Source organism: Amphiura filiformis, chromosome 7, assembly GCF_039555335.1.
Source record: "Amphiura filiformis chromosome 7, Afil_fr2py, whole genome shotgun sequence".
In the NCBI taxonomy this organism is placed as follows: domain Eukaryota; kingdom Metazoa; phylum Echinodermata; class Ophiuroidea; order Amphilepidida; family Amphiuridae; genus Amphiura; species Amphiura filiformis.
In genome coordinates this window covers 3,515,445-3,527,494 of record NC_092634.1, presented here as the reverse complement: position 1 = coordinate 3,527,494, position 12,050 = coordinate 3,515,445, and the positions used below count along the sequence as shown (strand labels likewise).

Here is a 12,050-nt window from a genome sequence, read left to right as displayed (position 1 = left end):
GTACCATCCAAATTGTATTAATTATATGCTTAATACACAAGAATCCAAAGGGAAAACACTACTATTTTTGGAAGAGTTTGCATGTAAACAACTTTCAGAAACCAAAAAATTAATAGAAACACTGACTGTCACTCCATGTGTTCATGTTTACATTGATTGAGTTTATATCCACGATCAGCAACAATTTGACAGCAACATTTTTACAGGTATAGTCTTTTCCTTTTTGATTTTAAATCAGTTAGGCAACAACATCTACTTGCATTATTTTGTTTTATTTTTATGCATTAATGCTTTTATTGTTTAAAAAAAATTGCAGTCCAAAATATTAACTCCAACAATTTTGCAGGACATTCATTTTGCTCATGTGCTACTGCTGGGATTTCATTCACGAAGTACCTAGACTGGCCCCCAGTCTCGGTTCGGTTCCATCTCTGGATAATGTAACAATAAATAATTACATAATGCCCTATGAAAAAAATATGAAAAGTCCTGTAACCCCCCCCCCCTTATTTTCTTCAATGCCAAAAACCCATTCCTCTTCATCCACAAATCGACGCCACTAATTACACCCACCACAGTCAACCATGCAGCAATATAGAAATTACAAGGTAGTTATATATTAAGGATGTAAAATAAACCACAAATATACTCGTATTATAAGGGGTGGTGCAATAATTATGTGTACCCCGGGGTGAATTATAGGGGGGCAAAGATTTTTGGCAGGCCAAAAGGGGGGGCATTTTTTGGCAGGTCAAAAGGGGGGGGTCAAGCGATTTTGGCAGGTCAAAAGGGGGGGCAAGCAATTTTGGCACAGATATTTTGGGCACCGCTTCTATATTACGCCCTAAAAGGCGTGGAAAACGTTAGGAACACGCTCAAATATGCAAAATTTCCTGCTCACTGCGCTCGCACTATATGATAAGACAATTTAAGGTTTTAAATTCGGGTTCCCCAAAATCTTGCATGTGTAAGGGGGGGGGCAAAGATTTTTTGGCACATCAAAAGGGGGGGGCAAAGGTTTTTTGGCACGCCGAAAGGGGGGGCAAAGATTTTTGGCACGGCCAGAGGGGGGGGGCAGCGATTTTTGGCAGACCATTTTGAGAATTCACCCCGGTACACATAATTATTGCACCACCCCTAAGTGAACGCGAAAGTCCATTGAGCGCTGATTCCGAGACTGGTCCAATCTGTTAGAGATCTCCTTCCAAATATTCGTTCAACGAAGCACGTTGTTTCGATGTCACTTACGAAAGCCCCGCCCCAGTTTCAATTCAAATATGGTAGCACAAAGCTATGCCGCTGGATGTGACGCAGATCGGATGGGACACTTGTCAACAACTGAGAGGTATTGAGCTCAAGTGGCACGCGCTGATAGACCCATGGTACGCGCAATAATAAAAGGCAACGACACGACTCGGACGTCGGCCCATTGTCCAGATTGCGTACATCGCGGGCGGTTTGCAAATGTTTGCACATTATTTAGCTAGGGAAGCCTTTTCAAATATCCCCGCACTGCCAAGCTGCGTTGATTGGTCGGATATAATATCGTTGTTTCAGTCGCTTACACAAACGTTAATGTAGTGAAAACATGGATGTGGTATATAGAAAGATTGCGTGACTCCAAATCCGTAAAAGTGAACTCCCAGCATTTTGTGGGAACTTGAAGGCAAATTGCTTACAGACTGGGAGGGTCCATGTATTGGGTTGATTTTTAATGCTATGTAATCTACATTACCAGTCGTTCTCCATGGACCCGAGGGAGGGTCTACAAAGTACCCAGTGCATGTACCCTACTTTAAGGGGGTACTACACCCTGCCCAATTTTGTGCTTATTTTTGCATTTTTCTCAAAAATTATAGCGCATTGATGATGACAAGTAAGTATGTACCGGTATGTAAAGTTGGTTTTTTTGAACTTCCGCGCTGGTGAATTGCGATCGCGTAGGAAGTGACAAGGTCGCCTACTACTACGCGCCGCGCCGAGGGGCGAAGACCAATGGTCAGCTGGCTTGTTGTCAAGTGCGTTGATCAGCCAATTAGCGTGATTGCTTATTGCTTTTGCATTTACGATCGTGTACGCGATACGCACAGGCACGACCACGGAAGTTTAAAAAAACCACTTTATTTAGTGGCAAGGATAGGGACAGGCATAAACATTTAAAATTGATTCTACATGTTAACTTGAATTGTTGTTTATTGGAAGAGAGAACTATTTCTCAGAAACAATTTGATACCAAAATCAGTCTTCTACTGTATTGCTAAGTGAAGTTATGATGAAATTACTGTTGGAACATGGGGATATTTTCTGATATTGACTTCCATACATGAAGGAGTGCATGGGGGACTTGATAATTTTTGTGCCCCCCTGTCAATTTTTTGTTTTCATTGTAATTTAATCTAATTTTTGTTTTTAAAATACTTTGTATATTGTCATTTTCAACACATCTGTGAAATTTCATGTGAAAATTCAAATCTTTAGGTGGTAAAAATGTTTAGGCCAAAATGATGATTTTTGCCAAGGCTAAGCGATTACAAAAAAGTGCTTTCGTCCAGCAATTAAGGGGGTACTACACCCCTGCCCAATTTTGTGCCTATTTTTGCATTTTTCTCAAAAACTATAGCGCATTGGTGACAAGTAAGATATGTATATTAGATAGGGGCAAGGACTACAACTACTGCACTGGAAATTTTATTTCAGCACAGACAACAGTTGTGGAGTTACAGTCAAAAATGAGGGGAAACCAATATTTGATCAATAAATCAATAACTACTTGCCTTGAGTTGCTGAATTTTCAGTGCAGTAGTTGGAGTCCTTGCCCCTATAATATACATATCTTACCTGTCACCAATGCGCTATAATTTTTGAGAAAAATGCAAAAATAGGCACAACATAAGCCAGGGGTGTAGTACCCCCTTAAGTAAACTTGAATTGTTATGTGAAAAGGATACAAGTTTTTGTCAAGCTATGTTTCCCTTTTGTCAGAAGATGAATTTTGGGTGAAAATTGACTTTTTTCCCAAAAATGCCCCTTTTTGACCCCTTTTTTGACCAAAATGATGATTTTTGCCAGTGTTGTTAATTTACCGGTAAATTAAAAATGGTGGTAAATTACCGGTAAATTACGGTAAATTACCGTAAAAAATGGTAAAACAAGTAAATTAAGTAAATTATAAAAGCGCTTTAAATGACAAATAAAAATTCAATTCTTTTCATATTAAGAGCTACATATAGATACTTGTACACAGTGCTGTTTTGTAGAATTCACCTCTCCAGATGAAAATCAGCTTCATAAACAAAGCTGAAGTTGAAAGAAGTGAATCAAAAGTCATGTAGTATTTACGCACATTTTTAGAAAGGGTTTTCATGTTTTCTCTCATAAACAGAGACACACACAGAGCCTGTAGACCACTCGGCACTACTCCCTATTCCAGAAAAATACAGCACTAATATTTTTGCAATTTTAAAACAAATATTAATGATCTTGTTTTGATGAATGAAACATAGCTAAATCCTAATCCTCTACTTAGTTCTAACTGCCAATAAAAGTCAAAATTTTACTAGATAATTTGGTCAATATTTGGAAATAAGGGCCAATGTGTTTTATTGTTTTTTTTTGAGACAACCAAGCCCAAATACTAAATTCAAGTTATGCATTCTAATTTTTGGAAGACACATACAATTTTAATAATCTTCTTCATAACCAATAATCAAAAATGACATAAAATATTCAAATTATGAACTATTTTTTAGCCTTTAGTCAAGATTTTGAATGCTTAGACTTGTGCCAAGTCTTAGAATTTTGTGGGTACAATTGCAAGAAAACATGCAATTTTTTGGCACACCTCCCTTCAAATTGGCCAAATATTTAAATTGCCAGTTAGAACTAACTAAAGGATTAGGATTAAACTGTTTCATTTCGCAAAACAAGATAACATTTTTTAATTCCAAAACTATAGTTTTGTATTTTTTTCTGGGATAGCTAAGGAGTAGATATATTATACCATTTGAGAAAATTACATTCAGTTTTATGTAATCACATACTTATTTTCATTTTCATGGTAGACACACTTAGGCCATATCTCATGATTGATGGTAATGAACCTGACAATTCATATTAGGATCTGAAAAATCTAAGATTTTCAAGGATGCTAACTATGCCATGAAAGAGTGTTAAAACTAAATGTAGAATGAACAATGATATTTTACAGAGACAAATAGCATTTATTTTCTGAATGATATGAATCAAAAGGGTAGTTCACTCACATTTGTGACAAAAAATCTGGGAAATTTTACCAGAGTTTTCTACAGTTTGTTGATGCATTATTTCAATGGTTAATGTTTATAAGTTTTATTTAGAAAGCTCACAAGATAGGCAAGCCATGATCAAAGGCAGTGGCGATTCAAAGGATTCAGGACTGAATGGAAATTTAATATTGGTATGGGTTGTGGGGGGGTATGCTGCTTTCAGTGCTTTCATAATTTCAGTAGCCTGGTTTGATATAAGATTTAAAAATTTAGTGAAAGTTTTGAGGTGTTAATCTGTTATTGTTTTATATTTTGAGTTATATGAGTGTTAAATTTACTTCCATTGCAAGTCACAAGAACATGCTGGTCGGCTGAATGCACAATCACTGAAACTGCAACTCAAAGTTAATTTGTACATTATAGAGCAGATAGTAAAGTATGGCAATTATGTAGGTAGCTACAAAATCATTATTCCAAGCTAAGTTGTACAAATATGGCAAACAAAATTGTCATCTGATGTAAAACAAACAAACAAACAAAATATTATTAGAAGCTTTAATTAAAAAAATCCTTTTATTTTATAATTTACTTATTTTACTTATTTTACCATATTTTACCACAGTAAATTAAGATGGCGGTAAATTATTCATGACCACTTAAATTTTCCAGTTGGCACTTCAAATAAACTAGTTGAGAAGGCCTGAACTAGAGCATCTGAAGAAGATTAATTTTGGTTTTATTCACCATTTTCTCCAAAAATGAGTTTTCAGTGGCACAGATTTAGGGCCTTTTTATTATCAAGTAAATAAATAGCGCCCTCGCTCAGATGTGCCTGTTCCTAGCAAGGACTACAACTACTGCACTGGGAATTTTATTTCAGCACAGACAACAGTTGCGGAGTGACAGTCAAAAATGAGGGAAAACCAATATTTGATCAATAAATCAATAACTACTTGCCTTGAGTTACCGAATTTTCAGAGCAGTAGTTGTAGTCTTTGCCCCTATATGCATATCTTACTTGTAACCAATGTGCTAAAATTTTTGAGAAAATGCAAAAATATGCACAAAATTGGCCAGGGGTGTAGTACCCCCTTAATTGTACTGCTATTGCATTGTTGGATGTCCTTCAATCAAAGACTTTATCCAATTTTCATACACTCTCTATATCAAAGCAGCTAATCAGAAAAGCGGTTAGAAAAATACGAAACATGCATTGATTGTACACATTCATGTATCGTGTAGGATCGATTAATTTTTCGGGTGGGTTGATGCATACATGTATTTAGTTGATGCATTTATATTTAGTTATATTTAGTTCTATTTTCCAACATATTTAGTGATAATTTTGTATAAAAATCATCAAAAAAATGGGGGGGGGGCACCTAAACATTTTCTTCCTTTAAGGTAGTACTACACTCCTTGATAAATTTGTGACTATTTTTGCATTTTTCTCAAAAAATAACACACTGATAACAAAAGTTATGTATATTATAGGGGTAAGGAATCCAGTTACTACAGTGGAATTTCAGTGATTCAAGCGGTACGTTATTTATGATAAGAAAAGAGGTACCGCTAGAATGTACCTCATTTCTTACCATATATAATGAACCACTTGTCTTGAATCACTGAAATTTCAGTGAGGTAATTGGATTCCTTGCCCCTTTAATATGTATAACTTTTATTACCAGTGTGTAGTTATTTTTTGAGAAAAATGCAAAATTAGTCAAAAAAATTATAAGGGGGTGTAGTACCACCTTAAATTTGAAAACAAAACACAATTTTAACTGTATCTTCGTCATTGTAAAGCATAATTTTAGCTACGTCACAAGACGTGGTCATTATACTTTTTCAATGATCTGCATTTTTGTCTGTGTATTTAAAAGTTATTATCTGTGATTGGATTTTAACATATCTCATATATTAATCTTTGAAGGGTATCGTCAAACAACAGGAGTCAAAGATGTCTGCCCTACTGCGTCTACATAATACTTTCCCTAGTGTAGCAAGAGGTGTGATTCGTGCAGCCCCAGTGCTGACAAGCCAGACAAGACCTAACAATGATGTTGGAGGACCATTGCATGTTCCCAAGGCAACATATAGTATCCATGGCAACATAGCAGGGGTGTAAGTAAAGAAATATTGACAAGGGAAAAGTGTTCTCTTATCATACATGTACGTATTAAGTGTATTTAAGTGAAAATTAGAGCAAAATTTCGGCATATACTCAAGATTATGAATGTTTAGATTTGTTCCAAGTCTATGAATTTTGTCACTCGATTGTCACAAAACAAGTAAAATGCATGTGTTGGCTATTTTTTCAAGACATTATTAAATAGAAAAACTTTTTCTTTTATCTCCAAATAAATGATTGATTAGGATTGAGCTATGTTTTATTTGAATCCCAACAAATTAGTGCTGTATTTTTCTGGAATGTGGAGTAGGTTATGTATTGAATTGGTGACATATATGCAGGAACATGAATGTTCAATTTTGCACTTAATATATATAAACTTTCTATTAAATGCCCCACCATTTTTTTTCAACCAAGATGTTTAAAAAATGCTGAAATTTGCTATAATGTGTAGTAAGCGTACTACAGTGCACACACGATCGGTAATGGCAACGGTAGTTGGCGAAAGTCTCATCGTAAACCCAGAAGTGAACTGGAAGTCGTCATTCCTAAGTTCATAGTTTGTCATTTCAGTGTGAGTTTTATAGCTTACCTTACAATTTTAATGGTACGGTAATTACCATTCTAAAAAAGACCTCCAATAAATGCCCCTTTTGGAAAATGCCACTTTTTGAAAAAGCTTGCAGTGAGTGAAATAGAGTAAATGGATGTAAATTTTTGTTTACTAATTTACATGTTATAACTTACCTTTTGTAGGTCTGATCCAAACTGGACCTCTATGATTGGCCGTCATTTCCTGACCTTGCGTGATTACAATGACCATGAAGTGAAGCAACTGTTATGGACGGCTGCAGACTTAAAGACTCGTATTCTGACCAATGGAGAGGTTTACCAGCCACTAGTGAATAAGTCAGCTGGTTTGATTTTTGAGAAGAGAAGTACCAGGACTAGGATATCATCAGAAACAGGTGCATTGGGCATTCCAGTTGAAATCCATACACCCTATGGAACACATGATCTTAATCTTTCATGCAGGTAGTGTGAATTTCAAATGGAGTTACCTGAATGGTTGACTCCATTTGAAATCTACACTCCCTGTGTGGGAGATTAATGTAATGTCTTTGATAGGGGTGTATGTATTTTGATTGGAATAGTCCATACTAATTGCTTAAAATTTGGTAAATGCCTCAAAATTGAGCACATTTTGATGGTCACAGTATCAAAGCACTGTACATATTTTCCGCTGTTGTTTGAAATACATGTATATCAAGTGCCATACAATGCCGAGGCATGTTCATATCTATGGGCAGCGCTCAATGGACAATATTCATAACAGCTCCCCATTTCACCCCTGGCTAGAGAGAGGCAAGTAAGATAAAGCACCTTGCGCAGGTGCACAACATGATGGCACCTCTGGGGCTCAAATTCTTATCCTTCAATTGTGAGGCAGAGCCTGAACTGCTGCACCACAGTGTCCCTCGAAAGCAGGGAGACAAGTATGGGCACATATGCCTGGGGTGATGTTGCTTTTTTTCATACATGAATTTTATTAGGCTATTCCATTTAAAATCCACACTCCCACTGTGGAAGATTTTGGAAATATCTTCCACAGGGGGAGTATGATTTTCAAATGAAATAAGCACATTAGGCGGCTCCATTTGGATTTCAACCTAAATCTTCCACAGAGGAAGAGTGAGTTTCAAATGGAGCAGCCTAATGTGTTCATTCCATTTGAAATTCATACTCCCCCTGTGGAGTATATATCCAAAATCTTCCACTGGGGGATTGTGGAGTTTAAATGGAATAGCCCATTGTATTTTTATACCTCCGATGACGGTATTACGTTTCCTGTTTGTCCGTGTGCTCATCTGTCAGTCTGTGTGTAGACTATGCCATAGTCGAATTTTATTAAAAATATGTTATTATTAGTCATGATGAACCCATTTCGTTGAACTCAAAATTATACTGATGTTTATTAAAATTAAAGTATTCAATAGTAAAATGGTCATAAAGAATTAAGAATATCAGATGATTAGTGACAGTAAAAGTAATTGAATGCAACATTATCTTGCATAATTATAATGGCTCACTTAATACTGAACAATTCTGATTTTGGAATCTACCAGTTTATTGATAGCGAACCACGAAAATCCGACTATGGACTTGGAATTTTAAGCAGAACGTTGCCCCGGGACTTTGCTCTCTAAAAACACACTGTCAAGCATACTTGTTTATCAGTCCATTAACCACAAGTACTAAGCATGGTATAGTACAAGACGCTAGATGTTTGATGAGAGATTAACTTTCGCTGTCAACACAAAAGCGCCCAAATACCACAGATAGTTGTGTACGGTGTAGTTAATGGTAATGGCGCTGGCCCAGAAGATTTAAACCATAGCGAGATATGGGCGACCAATCACAAGGCAGATCCATTTAAAGATGCATTACATCATGGCCAATTTTAGTTATGCCAGAAATTGGCCTAACTCTCCATAGAGTCCCGTGTTAAAAATCTTAACCGCAAGGCAAAGTCAGTAGTCCACTTGGGAAGCTAACAAACAGAGGGAGTGCGGTGACTGAAAAGATCAGATACAGATGTGAAAATCTATCAGTTGCACACAAATCAATATAAATCAGAGTTTTATGCTTAAATGTAATAGCCAGAGTATGCAAAATGGGCAAGTGGACTACGGAGAAGTCTAGTCTGTGTGAGGTTGCGAGGACAATTTCTCAGAACTGGTAAGGCGTATAGTGTCAGTGATGTGACTTGTATTTTTTTTCCCTTAACGTTTCAGGATTTTCTCTTCTTGGTGGCCATGCTTGCTTTTTAACTCAGGATGACATCCATCTGGGAGTCAATGAAAGTCTCTATGATACTGCTAAGTGAGTCAAATTAATTTATTTTATTCATAAATTAATGTCAAACTACATCTTGGTATCAACAGTGTCCTGGCTTTTACACAAATGGCACCTAGATAATGTCGTCATTTTGCATATACTATGAATGGATCTGATATAATCCCTGTTTTAATACCGGTTTACTTACTATTGTAGTGTGTTGTCACAGTTTCTTGACGTCGTATTAGCCAGAGTATACAAGCATAGCGATTTGGATACACTAGCTGAGGCAGGTTCTATTCCAATTGTTAATGGTCTATCAGAGATCTATCACCCTCTCCAATCATTGGCTGATTTCCAGACATTACAGGTATGAAGACACTATAAGCCCTTTTGAAATATGGTGGGCACAAAAGGAGAGGGCGTACTTTGAAGTGAGTAATTTTTTGTATGCTACTCAGCTGACAAAAGATTACTCACTTCAAAGTATGCCCTCTCCTTTTGTGCCCGCCATATTTCAAAAAGGCTTATTTAAACTACTCACAAAAATAAGCAGAGTGATTTAGATGTTTTACCTATTTGTGATTTAGTTGGTTTCCAATTGTCAATGGTTTATCACATATCGATCACCCTCTCCTAGCGGTAGCTGATTTCCAGACATTACACCCAGCAAACAAAACCGTTATAAAATGTTTTCAATGGGTTATATTTTTGGTTTTGGTTTTGCTAAAAACGTACTAATAACATTAAATGTCAGGTTTTATATAGGTCATGAAAACATTTTAAAATGTTTTATATGAAAATACACTACAACATTTTTAAAATGTCAAAATGTTATAAAATATTTTTGCTGTAATATTTCAAATCACTGACTCTGTTAGTAACCTATACTTTGTCTCAGCTTGTGTTTGGTGGTGACGTAGGTGCATATATTTTGCTGACTGTTATTTTGAATTGGGTGTGCTGACCTTCTCCCACAGAGTGTATACGAGCATGCAAGGGAGTCAGCATTCTAAAAGCATTTACGTCACTACCAAACTAAAGGTGTAAAGAAATGTGTTTCATGCATGTTTGATATTTCAATTGGATTTTCTTCCTCAGGAGCATTATGGGTCATTATCTGGTCTGACGGTAGCGTGGGTTGGTGATGGTAACAACATTATTCATTCCTTAATGATGGCTGCACCAAAACTAGGTGTACATCTTAAAATAGCTACACCAAAGGTAAGCTTATACGGAGTAGGGTTTAGATTGGTGGTGGTTAATATTTTTTCCCAGGGCATTATGGCTCATCATCCGGTCTGACAGTAGCATGGGTTGGTTTTGAAGATTGAAATTATTTGAAATGTAACATAGCAACATAGAGTATTTCAGAAATAAAGGGTAATATAGTATCCTTAACACTCATATAATGTGTCTGAGGCTTTAAAAATGTAAATAATTATGGGAGAGGCACAGTCGAACCCATTATTTAAATGTTTTTACATGCTTAATTTTAAAAATAATGCTTGAATAAGTTATGTGATCTCAAAACAAGACCAAACTAGAAAATCCAAGGCTATAGCCTCCAAAAGGTGCAGAGGTCTGCTTTATGTTTTCAGTGTCAAAATTTGGACAGGCAGTTTGGGTGAAAATGACAGGCGCTTGTCAAATCCTAGCTAAAAGCCTGGTCTGTGATGGGTATGCGCCTACCAATACCAGTCCTCAAAAGAATAGGCCTTCCTGTATAAAAAATAATCTTAGCAAAAGGGGGGTCTGCTTTATGTTTTCAGTGTCAAAATTCTGGTATAAAAATAATATTAGCAAAAGGGGTCATTCTATGCAAAACCTGAAACACATGGGGATCATTGGATAGTGGTTTAGGTATATATGAAAAACAAATAGTCTCACATAAACATTTAAAGCCAATTGCACTTAAGCTTGGTCTTAGCTGCACCATGTGTGGTGTTCACTACATGTACTTATATCTTTAGATGACTTATTTGGGACTGCTGTCCCCCTATTTTTGTTTCATTTCAGGGATACGAAGTAGATTCACAGGTCATGAAAGATACACAAGAATTAGCCAAGAAGGTAAATATTTAGGGCAGCAATTATCAACATTTTATTCTTTCTTGTTGTTAGTGGTTGCCCCCATGTCTGTGTGTGGGCACAGGTCAAGAATATAAGCTCACCTGACAAAGCAGAGTATCAAGGGACAAACCCAGGGTATTTGCAGTGGGTTTCAGGAGTCTAAAGTAGGATTCACAGGGTTATTATTTATTTATGGGGTTTTTCATGAAAGATTTTATCATTGACTAAATAGGGGCCTCTTATTTACATGGTGTGAAAGCAGACATGTTCCAAGTTTGATTTAATATTGGAGTATTGGGCTATTCTATTTGAAAACCACACTACCCCTGTGGACAATTTTGGAAATATCTTCCTTAAAGGGGGTATTACACAGCTGTGACGTTAGTCACGGCTGTGTCTTTTTTCTTACAGGTTCTTCTTCTTCTTTCTGTCAACCATTACATTTGCTCTAGCACTCACATGCTTACATCGATTTTGACCTAACTTGGTCACAATGATCATTGACTGTGCCCCTACATGTCACATGAAACTTGTGGGGTCAAAGGTCACACAGGGGTCATAGGGGTCAAAAACGTGATTTCAACTCAAAATGCATCTTCTCCTACAAACTACGTAGGACAGTGACGTCACTTGCACACATCCATTGTTATTATCCAGTGTCCATATGGTGTACACAGATTTGGGGTCAAAGGTCATTAAAGGGTCACTTCCGTATAAAACGAAATACTTTTAAATTATTTTATTTGCTAATGAAAACATAGGAC

General features: G+C 36.5%; 1 protein-coding gene across 1 annotated transcript in view; it reads left to right on the top strand.

Moving 5' to 3' along the window:
• Window positions 1-108: 108 nt before the first annotated feature.
• Window positions 109-12,050, top strand: part of LOC140156636 (ornithine transcarbamylase, mitochondrial-like) — a 30,703-nt gene continuing 18,761 nt past the window's right edge. Inside the window, exons 1-7 of the mRNA XM_072179572.1 lie at window positions 109-206; window positions 6,178-6,368; window positions 7,132-7,343; window positions 9,171-9,258; window positions 9,430-9,583; window positions 10,315-10,437; window positions 11,233-11,286. Coding sequence (XP_072035673.1) covers window positions 144-206; window positions 6,178-6,368; window positions 7,132-7,343; window positions 9,171-9,258; window positions 9,430-9,583; window positions 10,315-10,437; window positions 11,233-11,286 — 885 coding nt within the window. The 5' untranslated portion in view covers window positions 109-143. The remainder of the gene's footprint in view (window positions 207-6,177; window positions 6,369-7,131; window positions 7,344-9,170; window positions 9,259-9,429; window positions 9,584-10,314; window positions 10,438-11,232; window positions 11,287-12,050) is intronic.